This window comes from Patagioenas fasciata, chromosome 4 (assembly GCF_037038585.1).
Source record: "Patagioenas fasciata isolate bPatFas1 chromosome 4, bPatFas1.hap1, whole genome shotgun sequence".
NCBI lineage: Eukaryota > Metazoa > Chordata > Aves > Columbiformes > Columbidae > Patagioenas > Patagioenas fasciata.
Window position 1 is genome coordinate 68,990,517 of NC_092523.1, and position 13,332 is coordinate 69,003,848.

A 13,332-nucleotide genomic window follows, 5' to 3' on the forward strand; every position below is an offset into this window, starting at 1 on the left:
GTGTAACATTTGACATACATGTGGTGTGTTAGACATGACATGGCTGATGTTGTTATGTGACATGTAATGGCATGTAATATGCATGTGACAGTCATATGACATTAGCCACATGTATGTGGCATATTCCATGTAACATGACCTATACCATGCAACATTTGACATCTCATGTACCATGTAACGCGTGTGATATTTTGTGACATGTGAATGACATGGACATGTATGCCACATGTGCATGTTACAGGTGACATGTGTACCTGTTGGTAATACATCTTCAGTGCCATTACTGGAACCACAGCACTCTTGCTTCTCTGAAGCTTGTAGAATTGTACATTTTGGAATTACTGAAGCAGCCGAGGAAAAACATGGCTGGAACACCTACATGTTGACATTTACTAGCTCAGTGCATTCTGCGTATGTTTTAATTCAACCAAAGCAAAATCCATATACAAGAACTAGATCCAAGCTGTTGTCATCAACTTGTTTCTCAAGGATACAGCTATCATGCACATGACATTTTTTCACAACAGAACCTCTCTCTCCTCTTAAGAGAGAATCTAAGCTTCATAGATGTCTTGGTTTGCTGTTGATTAATAAAACGGCTGAAGTATAAAAAAACCAATCCAAAACATTTCTCAGTTGTACATATTTAAGGCTTTTAGCTAAACTATGGGAAACACCTTCGTGATGATGTCTCAACAAAAGTGTAAAGCAATACAGAAAGACGGTCCAGTAGAGTATGAAAAAAGCTAACACACGGTCAAGCAAATTTATTGTTTAATACTCCTGAAAAACAGCAACACTATGCTCTAAATCTGGAATACGACGGCCGCTCTCGAGCATTCTTGGAAAAAAAATATTACATGGAGCAAATATTCTGTGAAGTATGTGCCGCAAAAAGACAAAAAACCCACCAGCACACCACTCCCCTCAGGTTACAAGACAGTAACAGAAAACAAAATAGCAGAATTGCAAAAAAAGTTCAAGGACATAGTAGTAACAAGTTAGCGAATTTCAACCACTTGAAAAGCAACAGATCACCTACTGCAAAGACTCCACCTACTTGTTAGAAATGTGGATTAACAATAAGAAGCTGAAACACTACCACAACTGTATACAATTACTGATGCATGAAAACATTACATAACAGCTTCCTACACTTGTAGGATATAAAAAGGTTCAGTAACATAATGAAAGCATACTATCTAGCTGAAAGACACTAACATTTCACAATACCACACAGAACCCAAGTATGGTATTCAACAACATCTCTATAAACATCATTATAATGTCAACATATTCTTACCATAACTACAAGGAAGAAACTGTCCTCTTCATAGGCAGCATTTTCCAGATTATTATGTATGCAGACAATTTTGCAAGGACTTGTCATCACAGTGATAATGTAGTCTGTGGGTGGAGAAGTCCAACTAACCCGCAAGTACTAACATTCAGTGGTTTCTGGGGTAGCCGGCAAAAGGTGAAGGAACCTAATTTCTGGTAACTTCTGTACTATGTCGCACTATGTTGTTATTCACAGCTTTAATGCCTTTAAAATGCTTTAAGTCCACTACCAAAAACAGTGATTGTCACAAAAAGCTTGAGTAACATCTTGGTAATGTGAAGTTTCACATTTGCATGTGCAGATTTTTTTTTTTTTACCTTTCTACCATAAACAATATGTAGTAAACTACAAATCATATGGCAAAAACACTAAACAAAGTCTTAAATTGACTAGCAAAGGATGCCTACAGATAAACAATAGATTGCCAATTTTTGTTTCTGAAAGTGATTCTCACATTGGTATACTACTTTTTAATTTAAATAAATCAAACACTTACTGATTTTTCTTTTTTTCTTAAAGACAGTTGTAAAAAAGGCAGGGAAAAAGAAATCATAAATAGAGAGCAATCCTGAATCTAAAAGGAAAAAAAACACGTTAATAACTCCACGAGGATCAGAGAAGAAGTGGCATTGGGTGGCAAAAGAAAACGGGTTTGCAAAGTTGATACTCCTACCTATAAGGAAACAGAGGATTTTTTTCTTTGGAAAAGCCTAAACAGTTAGAGATGATTTAACAACTGCATTTAAATTGATAAGAAGCAGCTCTGGAATTGTTTTCTTGCTGCAAATATAAACCCTATGGTTAAACATTTTACTGATCAGAATTATGTTTTACTGAAAGGAATCATCCAAACCAACTTCACATACAATCTGTCTCACAGTCAGTCAGTGAACTGTTCGATATATGAAGACTTCACAATCCAGGATCCATAGCTATGTTGCTCTAAGTAGTTTTGCAGCAACGTTTTAGCTTCCTGGTACAATTCAGATCGCGTCTAAAAAAAAAAGAAAAAAAGATCTTGAAACATGTCAAGAATGACGGTTAGAGAGATATGTGTTTCTTACCACCAGCACATAACATGCACAAGCACAAACCTTGTAGGGTAAGCATTACAGACTCAATAAGCATACTCTTTTTGTATGCTTGGGCATTTATTGGGATGGAAGAATTATGTTAAACATTCCTTTTTTTTTTTAGCATCTTTTCAATTCCAATGGTATCTTTACTCAGAAAATAAACTTTCAATATCCCTGAATGCAAATCTAAATGCATAGTGAACAGTCCATTAGCAAGTCACTTTTATTTAAAAGTAGATTTTGAATCATTAAAAAAATGGTTTCTCGCATGTTCTGACAGGAGAGGAAAAGAAAAAAAAAAAAGATATGTACTTCATAGAAGCTTAAGTTTCACATAACAATTTCAGAAATACACCTCTTGAACCCAGGAGAGAAAAAACCTGGAAGAGTATAGAGAAGACGAGCCTACATATTTCCAAATATGGACAGGAGTGAGTAAACAGTGTTTACAGAAATCAGGTAACTTCTCTGGGTTGTTATACTACAAAAGAAAGCCAGGGACCTGATGGTCAATTCTGACAAATGATTCCTACTTTCCTACTCCTCTGTGACGTAAGAATCCTCCCATAGGACTACAATGTGATAGAAAACATCTATAGGAACCAAATATGAAAAGATCGAAAATGACCTAACAAAAAAAACTTCAACCTTTTAAATATGAAACTATCTTATATGAAGAAAATGGCCAGCAGCTTCCACGTGCTGAGACAAGACACAGAAGACTTTGACAGATAAAGTTTCAAGATTAATTCAGTAGATTATTTTTCACTTGAAAACAGCAATTTCAGATGTTCTCAGGCAAAGATTAGAGGCAATATAGGACATGCAGCTCTTCAGGTAAAGTTTTCAGCAAACTACAAAATCACCCCGGCTACAAAACCAGCTTTGAGAGTAGCCATTAAGAGACTCCTTACTAAAATTCCACCACCTGTTAGCACTTACCTTAGCTTCATGGTATGTTGCAACTTGCAGCAAATCATCTCGTTCTGCTTCCTTAGCAAGCAATCTGAAACGACTAAACATTGCTGCCTTGCAAAGGCGACTTGCCATGTAAGCGCCACTTTTGAATGGTGAACTACAGTCAGAATGAAAAAAGCATAACAAAGCTCAGTAACAAATACATTACAGGTACACTGCTCGTATCCTTACAGGATTTTTCCCCCTCCAATGCTTTCTGAATACAATCATAAGATTCTACTTCCACTTTCAACAAGCAAAGCTAATGCAAGTCAGTAGCTGTGAGAATTTAAACAAGTAAACTCAAAACAGTTTTTAAACTTGAATTCATCTGAACTTGGATGGCAACTGGTTTTATGTATTGTGAAAACTAAATCATTCACTACAACATGCAATGGAATAGAGATACCTTAATTTAAAGAACTGTTTAATTTCATATATTGGCATCTCACTTTAAAATTACAGCATCTCTAAAACTACATCTAATCATGGGACACATTCATCTAACACAGGAGAGAATGTCTCTCATTCAGGCTATACTGTGGCATACCTGCATAGCTTACAAAATCTATACTTCAATGAACCAGCACAGAACAATAAGGCTCACCATTCTTTCCAAAACAATAACGAAAAATTCTAACCTTTCAGTTGTTTTTCCATTTAACGCATCCACAACCTCCAACGACGCATCTGTCAACGACCAATTCAAACTGAGATACCTCTGTTTAAAGTCTCTTTGAATTGAGTGTGCAGCTTTCACCAAGTAAGTGTGAGATCTGTTGACCAGGTAAGGCATTGGAAGCTTTGATGTAAGTGCATCATCAACACGCTGTTTTATAGCTATTTCTAGCCCTCTTGTATCCTGGCAATTTCCATTTCCTATTAATCAAAACAACATCAGTCACATGTAAGTACACCTAATTAAAAAAAAGTTAAGAATGCAGATGTTTCCATTGGTCTACATTATATCCATTTCTCTACACAAAACTGGTATTTGGAAAAATTCGTTCCAATATTCAGTATGCAGAACAAAAACAACTGCAAAATTTTTTCTCCAGAGGCATAGTTATTTTCATGGGATGCCTCCTTTTTGGAACAATTATTCTTCACCAACTCTACATTCCTTACAGAAGACACCATTAAAATAGAAGCTGCAGCGTCATCGTCCATGCTCCACATCGGAAAACACACTAGGGAGTTTGCCAACAGAACTCCGTATCCAACAGAATTTCTGACTGCCTACTAAACAAACATACTTGGATTCATAGCTTCTCAAGGAATGGTCATTAATTTCTATTAAATAGAAGGGAAATACATTACAGATTATTATGCTTACTCTGAATACCACTTAAGTGAGCATAATAGGAAGTTTTTCTATTGCTTTTAAGTAGAAGTGCCTAAATCTCCCTAGAAGGAACACGCATTCATTCACCAAGTCTTGCAAGATCTTTGTTCTGTGGTAGAAGAGGAGAAGCTGCTACAGCATCAAGGTCTGGGGAACTCAGACATCTGTGTACTAAGTTTCATAATACAAATACTGAGAGGAAGAAACGCCTGAAAATCTTCAGAATGGTAACTACTAATTTAATTCCACCCCACAGATAAAACTACTGAAATGAGTTCTGGTAACAGCATGGTCTTCCTGACTGCCACAAAATCCTGAAAATTCACTATACCCTTGGTAATCCCCATTCCTCAACAAAACGTGTATTTGCATTAACCCATACAAGGGCAGATGGGCAGCAGGGCACAGACAGGACAAAACTGAAGACTTTCCAACAGAGCTGGTAAGATACCCAACGTTGACACTGTGTGACCCGACATTTTCAGTTAAATACTGGCAGAGTTTTTCTACCACTGGTCATTTCTACAGTTAAGTGACTAACATGATCACCTTAAGGTCACCCTATTTGACTGAATACACAGCATTTGTCACACTTGGTATTATCTCAACATTTAAAATGTAACTTGTTATAAAATAACACTGAATTTCTTGTTACTCTAATATGTCATAAACGGAGGGTAAGCTAAAAAAATACCCACAATGACAAAGAGCAAGCCTAACTGAGTTTTAAATTACGGCATTTCAAATATGAGTGGAAAAAAAAATATACGCACTTAGTATCTCTTCAGAAAAATCCTGTAATTCTTTAAAGAACCAATCTTGGCTTAGTCATGTTTTACAAAATCTAATCAAACTGGAACATGAAAACATTAAAAAAAAACCAAACAAAACCCCAGAAATTTGTATTAAGCTTACCTACGAGAATATTGTTGATATAAACTGGTTCAATGAAGTGGCTCAGTAACGCTCCCTGAAGACCAACCACTTCCCATTTTGTTAATTTATCACTAGCTGACATACTGGTTGCTGTAACAGTTTTAGGTGGACAACAAACACTCAGGTAAATCTTGCCTTCTATAGCAACGTGGAGACTCAGGTCTTCGTTAGTTTCATAAGCAGATGGAGATTGTGGATTGAGATGTCTAGAGTAAGACAAGAAAAATTAATTTCAGTGAGAATGTACTCCAATCAGAGATTACTGTAAAGTGGTATCTAATACTGTTTCTCAGAGCAATTATCACTAGATCTGGGTCTTACATTATGTTCAAGATACGTAAATTTTAGGAACACCACGTTCAGCTGCTCAAGAGTCTAGAATACTGAAATCAGTATTCAAATAAGAAATAGCAATTCAACCTAATCTTAGCCATTAGTTGTGCTAATACTAAAAAAGATCAGCATATGCTGCAAACAAGGTATCACTTTTTGTCTACTTACACTATGACAGAAGTTACCTGGAAGCTGCTCATGTTGTGAAAATGCAGCTGCAAGGTTATCTCCTTTAAAAGGTAACTTACTCTGCAGTTCTCCAAAATATTTAAAGCAAGCAGATGCAACACATTAGGGAGACAAAACAGTGATTGTTCTGAAGCAAAACATAGTTTTCCCCCTTAACCAAAAAGGGATAAGAAGTGCAAGCCTGAAATTTTGAGCTAACCCTCCCCAATTTTAGCATAACTTACAATATTATGATCAAAGGTGCTTTTGCTTTACTACATTATTATACAGCAAACATTTAATTTCAGCTTCAGTAACATACTGCCACCTGTTAGTAAGTGGCCATATTTTGCTACTCAATGGATTACGGGAAGCAGCTCCCTTCTAAAAACTATATATTGAAATAACTTCATACATAAGCAAAATTGCTGTATTAGAAGAAAATATTTCCAGAGCTCAAGAGAGCACAGACATTGACCAGAAAGGACAAAAAGCACAAGTGAAAGTACTGAATTTGATCCATCAACTACCACAGAGTTGCTTACAAACTGCACGCAGTCTTATCAACTATTCCCCTGGAAGAGCAAGCTATGACACTGAAGTAATCTAAACCTCGCCGCAATTCTAACAGGAGAGACTCCCCTAGTCAGCACAATTTGCAACGAACTGGTTGTGACCTCCATTTCACAAGGCTGCCTCCCAACCACCACAAATACAGTACGAAAGCAGCTAGTGGTCTTGTACATATGAAGGAGTTACGACTGCGTGACTTCCAGGGACATTATTCCACCCCACCACTACAGCAGAAACAAAAAACCTGTATTTATAAAGACTTGGTAAACCAGTGACTGCTGCTGTTAAATGTCAAAACTATTAAAAAAACACCTTCAGAGATTTAATGAAAGTTAGAAAGATAAGCATAGCAGTATATTTGTTCCATCAAGCTTCTCTCATTACCTTTTTTCTACAAAGTAGAGCAGGAGCCTATTATTTCTATCTAAAGCTTTTATACGCTAGTCCTGTGGCGCAAAGGATGACTTCATATCACCACACGCACTTGCTTAGGGGTTAAATTAATGATTTATTAGTATTTTAATAGTATCTCTGGAGGTGTGCTACCAAGCAAGCAGACATAATAATAAACAATAATAAACAAAGCATCATCCTGAAGGTATAAGCCACAGAAGTTTTTTTTTTTTGTGTTGAGCTATATCTCATACACTTACCACTACCACTCTGTACATTAATGCTTTCAAAACATTTTAAAAAAATCAGAATACCCCTTCCACCTTAAAAATGTGTAACACTGCATATTTTCCCCACTCAACACATTTGTCACTGCAATCAAATTAATCTTCCTCTTCTACATATGTGAAAATCCCATGGTACTTACATCTGTGATTTTAACTGAGCAGCTCCTTTTGGCAGCTGATTCATGTAGAGAAAAATAGTTGTGTTTTGCTTCAGGGTAAGCAGCTTTGAGCCTGGTGCTGGGCAAAATATGGATTTCTCTGTCCTCACTGGATTTTCACTATAGAACAGCATAAGATGTCGATAAAAATACCTAAAAGAAAGTGCAACAGTAAGTGTGAAAAATACTACTTTATTTACAAATACATGGACCTTCACATTTAATTCATGTGATTTAAAAATAATCCAGAAGGTACTGACTATAAAAAGTAAATGCACTTATATTTCCATTTGACAAAGGATAAAACTGAGCAGAACTGGCTGCAAGAGAACTGGGAACTACTAGTACACACATTCTCACCTAACTAAAGAACGCCTTGCAATAACAATGGCATGGCTGTCATGCAAAACTCTTCCACAGGACTGAATGCACCGGCTGTAATTACATTCTCCTGTTCCTAGAGCTACAACTTCATGCTGTCCACCTGAAAAGAAAACATTTGTTTTTATGTGATTGTGGCAGGTTAACCTTGTCTGGCTGCCAGGTGCCCACCAAGCTGCTCTCTCACATCCCTCCCTCCCCTCCAGCTGCACAGGGGAAAAAATAAAATGAAAAAATGCCATAGGTCAAAGTAAGGACAGGGACATCACTTGCTGTTTACCATCATATGCAAAATAGACTGAACATGGGGAAGATTAATTTAATTTATTGCCAATTAAAAATAAAGTAGCATAGTGAGAAACAAAATCAAAACTAAAACCACCTTCCCCACAAGCTCAACTTAATTCCCAACTCCTCTACCTCCTCTCCTCCCTATCACTTTGTCTCTGCCGGTCCTTCCTCCTCACACTCTTCCCCTGCTCCAGCATGGGGTCCCTCCCCCAGGACAGTCCTCCACAAATTTTCCAATTCTCTGCCCTTCAGGGACAGACTGCTCCAGAGCGGGTCCCCCACACAGTCACAGGTCCTGCCAGGAGCCTGCTCTTGTGTGGCTTCTCCATGGGTTGCAGCTTCCTTCAGGGCATATTCACCTTCTCAGGCCTATACTGGTCTATATCCCTCTATGAGACAGCACAAGGAAATGCTTATGGATGTCTTGAAAATTTGCACGACTGTAGCACAACGACACATGAGACAGAGCCATCAGAACAGAGTTTGTCAAAGACGGAGATCTACCCTGTACCTTTATTCACTGGACCAGAAATGCAGGTTTCCCACTCCCCAGTCCTCAGAATCAAAACAGACTTGCCTTTTCCAATGATGAAGGCAGCCAGGGAACTGCCACAACTTTGGTACTCTGGATATTCAGTAGTCAGTCTGTTAAATACTTCTTCAAGTGTTTGTGAAAGTTTTTGATATATAAGCTGTCTTCCTTCTAAATGAAACAATAAAAGCCAGCAAGACAGAAATTTGCAAGGGCAAATAAAATAGGCACTATCAACAACTTGCCAAATCTAAATGTATGGTAAAAGCACTACTATCAACACACACTTTTGAGATTCTGAAGATTATGAGGATGAACATGAATAAATAAAGGACAAGAATCTCTAAACACTTTATGCTTTTATTATTCATAATAAATCAGGGATACAGATCAAGTTTGATCACCTACTGGATTTTCAGCTATTTTCAAACATTTCAAGTAAGGATAGAAATACTGTTTCTATTTCTGTCACTGATTCACCACTTAAATTCAAGCAATTTTTGTAGGTTGTCTCAATTTGTAGAACTGATGGTCAATTTCCTACTTTAGTGACACTGATTTTTACACTGTTCTTTAAAAAGATGTGTAAAATAACAGTAACTTCACAGAGATCACTAAATGTACTAAAAGAAGAACTAAAAAAAAAGAAAAAGAAAAAAGGGGCAAGCATTTTTTGAGTAATTTGAATTAATAGGGAAAACCAAGACTATTCCTTACCAAAACGGATCCTTGAAACATAAACAGAGTTTGCTGCAGTTTTGGGCCCAGCAGGAGTACAGGCAGGATCTAAGAATTCAACAAAATTTCAAACTAGGACAGACATTCCAAATTTCAAAACATGGATCTCACACTATTTCCAGCAAGTTAAAGTTTCTAATTCTCCAGAAGAAGATAAACATTATGGTAACTGAATTCTTTTGACAGTAGTAACTCAGTGTTTAAGACTTTTACTTACAAAAATTCAAAACCACTTTGGTTACCACTGTTACCTAGTGAGTAGCAAATCAAGTGCAACAGCAAACACCACATTAATTCCTTCAGTATTCTCTGCTCTGTGCTACAAACTGATGCAACTTCTAATACACAAAAGACAAAGGAAAAAACGGTTTCGGAACCACACAGCAAATAGCTCTGTCCAAAGGATTCAAGAAACTGACAGAGGCCCTGATGCAGAAGCATTTAATAAAAAAACTACACTGAGATTTTACTTATGAAGCCTTTAAGCAAACATTTTCAAGTTCTAATTAGGTGTTGCTACAATATTTACCTGACTTCTCAGAAGCTTCTGCCCCTGTATGATCCAAGTTAAGTAGCTCATCAAGAGCCAGTTTAGCTGCATTTAATTTAGATTCCTTCTTGTTATTTCCCAGGCCAGCCTTGTAGCTAACACCATCTAACACAGCACAAAATGTAAAATAAGGCCTTATGACATCACCTTTAAAGGAGGAAAAAAAGCAGACACAATTAGTAAAATTAGTTTAAGGTACTTTTATCCATAGCTTTATGTGCTCATATTCATTCCAAGGACACGTACAAGATGAAAAGACAATTTTAGCAACATACAACTCAAACGTTTCACCTCCACAAGAATTTTGGTGCTTTTCACTTTATGCACTTTTCACAAAGTTCTAGTAGCAGCTAGAATTTTATAGAACTCAGCTGATCAAATTCTCTAGTAATTAATTATGATATACTGCTGTGTAGACAATAAAACAGCAGCCAAAAAGCAACCTATGTGGAGGGTAGTGCAATTAACAGTTAAAAAAAACCCCCTTTTATTAATGCCATCAATACTAACTGCAGAAATTCAAATAATCTCAAGGATAAGTAAATTTTATTTCAGAAAAGAAGCAGCATTTACCTGCCACACTAGTTTCTTTCAATTCAAGTTGTACATGGTGCATTTGTGCAAACTGATGCAAGGCAGATACTGGGTTTATTACTCCCTGTTTGTATCTTCTAATGAAATCAACTATGTCTTGCTTTGGAGGAACTGCTAATAACGGGGGTGCATGGGCTGCTTTCAAAAGTAAAGGCTCTGAAACAAAATTAAGAAAAGCACTGAGGACACTGAGAATTTAAATCTGTTTACAATAAATGTTTTTTAATATGCTTCTTAGAGGAACAAAAATCAAAAACATTTACTCTAGAGCACTATTGCTCTGTGCTGCATCCTACATTAAGAATGCTAGCAATTCTGAAATTGTTAGTACCTTCTCTTTTAAAAACACCAAAGCTTTTGAGTACTAAGTCCATTAACCTCTCAATATAGACAGATACGTTCCCCCTTCCCTCACGCTCAAATGAAAGCTGCTGACAGCAGATGCAGAACAATGAAGCATGTGGTTCTTCACACAAAACTACAAAGCAGTGGAACTCCCTGTCATAAGGCACTATAAAAGTTCTATCAATCAACTACACACATTATTCAAAAACCAGATAGCTCATTCAAAGAAAAGGAAACTCACCCACAAAGAGCTGCTGAACAGAGACAGTACCACTGGCTGTGGTGGCCAGGACAGAACAGGGGGAGAGCTGCACTGCACACCCACCCTGACCCTCGGAATCAGGACAGGGGGTGCGTGGATATTTCATCTGTCCTAGCACAGAGCCCTTATGCTCTTCAGAGGTCAGGTGGAAGCAAGTTAGTCAAGTCATAAGAGAATTCTATGAATCCTGAGTAGTAGTTGGGAGGCAAACCCACACTTCTGAATTTCATTCAAAAGACAAACACTTCCAAGGAGTACACTGCAGCTGCCCTTGACTTGGAGGTCTCCCACAGAATAACCAATTAACGTTTCCTTCAGGATCTACTGTGAAAGATTGGTGTGTTTGTTCAGATTTAAGATAAAAAAGTGAAATATTTTTCCTTGAATGAACTCCAGGACAGATGGAATCTTCAGTTTCAGGGTTGCCACATACTCAGGCAACTGTGTCCCAGCCAAGAAGCAGTAAAATAAGCTATTATTTTCAAGTCTCATAAATACATGCCTATACCTTAACTATTCCAAGAAATAAAATTTAAAATACATCCTGGGACAACTAGAACTGCAGTTAAAACATTTCTCAATGATGTCTATGAAAATCAATACAGCAGTACATATCCTACACTTTGGCAACCTCTACAGCACTTCTAATATATATAACTTAGAATTTATAATTATGAAATGTTGCAGACTACATAGCCTATCCTATAACAGATCTCTTATGCTAACAGACAGACTTTCAGTGTGAAGGAACATAGGGAGAAACAAGTTCAAGCAGACAATAAAAAAATAATTTTAAAAATAGAGCAATAAGAAAAAGCAGAGGCTCGCAACCTTTCAAAAAACTAAAACATAAAGTTGCTTTCACAAGCATTAACAGTGACTTTTAAAGGCTAATCTCAGTGTATAAACTGAAAACTATACCTCGATTTTGTATCGCCTCTGGTGCACCATGCCTCTCAGGTGGAAGTTTTGGCCTTACGGCCACAGACTGAGGAAGCTTCCGTAAAGGTGACCCCCTAGGAGCCCCAGCTAACGAAGTCTTCTTAGGTATGGGGTCAAACGTGTGTGTTCCAGCACTCTGAAACCAGCCATTGCTGTTAGCCATTTTTGATCAACCTAGGCAAGTTCAACAGTAAAGTCAGGAGGTGTTAGTGGCACGCTGCAAACTCCAGTTACGCCATTTCACAAGAGCGTTATGAACAACCCACATTCTGCTTCCCTACACACTGGTGCAGAACTGAGACACAGCACCATCCCCATCCCTTTCCCAACTGGCACCAGGAGTTTCAAAGGCAGTCAGTTAACCACCTTCCCCCACGCTTTACGTCAAGGCTTCATGCGGCTCCACGCCGCGCCTTGCAAACAGCTCCAAAGACAAGCCAGCCCAGAAACAACACCACAGCACGAGAGCCGATCCCTCTCAGGTCCCAGGACAAGCTGGAATAGAACACCCTGGTACCTGCTCTCCTCTCCTGATCGCTCTCCCGCAGGAAAACCCACAACCGTCGGGCTATGCTGCCCAGCTGCTGGCGGCGCCGCAGCTTTCACACCCGGGGGGAAGGTGGAGCCCGCCTGAGGTAAAAGGCGGGAGGAAGTGCGAGGGCGGTGGCGGAGTGCAGCAGCAGCTGCCGTCCGCAGGGGTGGGGGCCGCGCAGACACCGCCCCGCGAAGCCTGAGTTTCCACCGGCCCTCTCACCGCTAGGATTCGGAACGCGGAGGCGCCTCGGCGAAGCGTCTCCATTTTGTGAAGGGGAGGATCCCTCCCTGCCGCCCGCCACGTGCGCCGAGGCGCGAGGACGCCGTTGTGGCTGAGGGCGGGCGCGAGCCTCCTTGTGGCTCAGCAACGGCCGCGGCTCGCGGCCCCCGCCAACTCTGGGGCCCCCGCGCTGCCTCCACGGGCTTCCCGTGCGGAGCGACCCGGGGCTGTGCCGCAGCCGCCACCGGCGGAGCCGCGCCCTGACCCACTTGCGGCAGGAGCGCCCGGGGAGCGGGGCCCGGGAACCGCCGCCCCCGCCCCGCGGCCGCTCGAACGTTCGAGGCTGCAGGCGGGCGCAGCGCGCGCTGCCGTCTT

At 39.3% G+C, this 13,332-nt stretch overlaps 1 protein-coding gene across 2 annotated transcripts; it reads right to left on the bottom strand.

The window, feature by feature from the left end:
* Positions 1-735: 735 nt before the first annotated feature.
* On the bottom strand, positions 736-13,217 carry ADAD1 (adenosine deaminase domain containing 1). Of its 2 annotated transcripts, none has more exons than XM_071808081.1 (12): positions 12,958-13,217; positions 12,183-12,377; positions 10,634-10,810; positions 10,040-10,207; positions 9,490-9,558; positions 8,818-8,943; positions 7,929-8,052; positions 7,551-7,721; positions 5,636-5,862; positions 4,017-4,254; positions 3,361-3,493; positions 736-2,336 (listed from the first exon to the last, which is right to left on the bottom strand). In XM_071808081.1, the coding sequence occupies exons 2-12, from the start codon at positions 12,364-12,366 to the stop codon at positions 2,223-2,225; spliced, it is 1,731 nt and encodes a 576-aa protein (XP_071664182.1). In that variant the 5' UTR covers positions 12,367-12,377; positions 12,958-13,217; the 3' UTR covers positions 736-2,222. The 2 variants fall into 2 exon arrangements, with proteins under 2 accessions (XP_071664182.1, XP_065693174.2); XM_065837102.2 differs by lacking the exon at positions 12,958-13,217 and adding an exon at positions 12,721-12,905.
* Between the last annotated feature and the right edge of the window lie 115 nt (positions 13,218-13,332).

Coding starts and splice junctions, on each gene's coding strand:
- ADAD1 (XM_071808081.1), bottom strand. CDS start 12,366: ATGGCTAACAGCAATGGCTGGTTTCAGAGTGCTGGAACACACACGTTT. Junction 8,053..8,817: donor TGCCTTCATCATTGGAAAAG/GCAAGTCTGTTT, acceptor TTTTCTTTTCAG/GTGGACAGCATGAAGTTGTA. Junction 5,863..7,550: donor GCTCAGTTAAAATCACAGAT/GTAAGTACCATG, acceptor GTCTTACTCTAG/ACATCTCAATCCACAATCTC.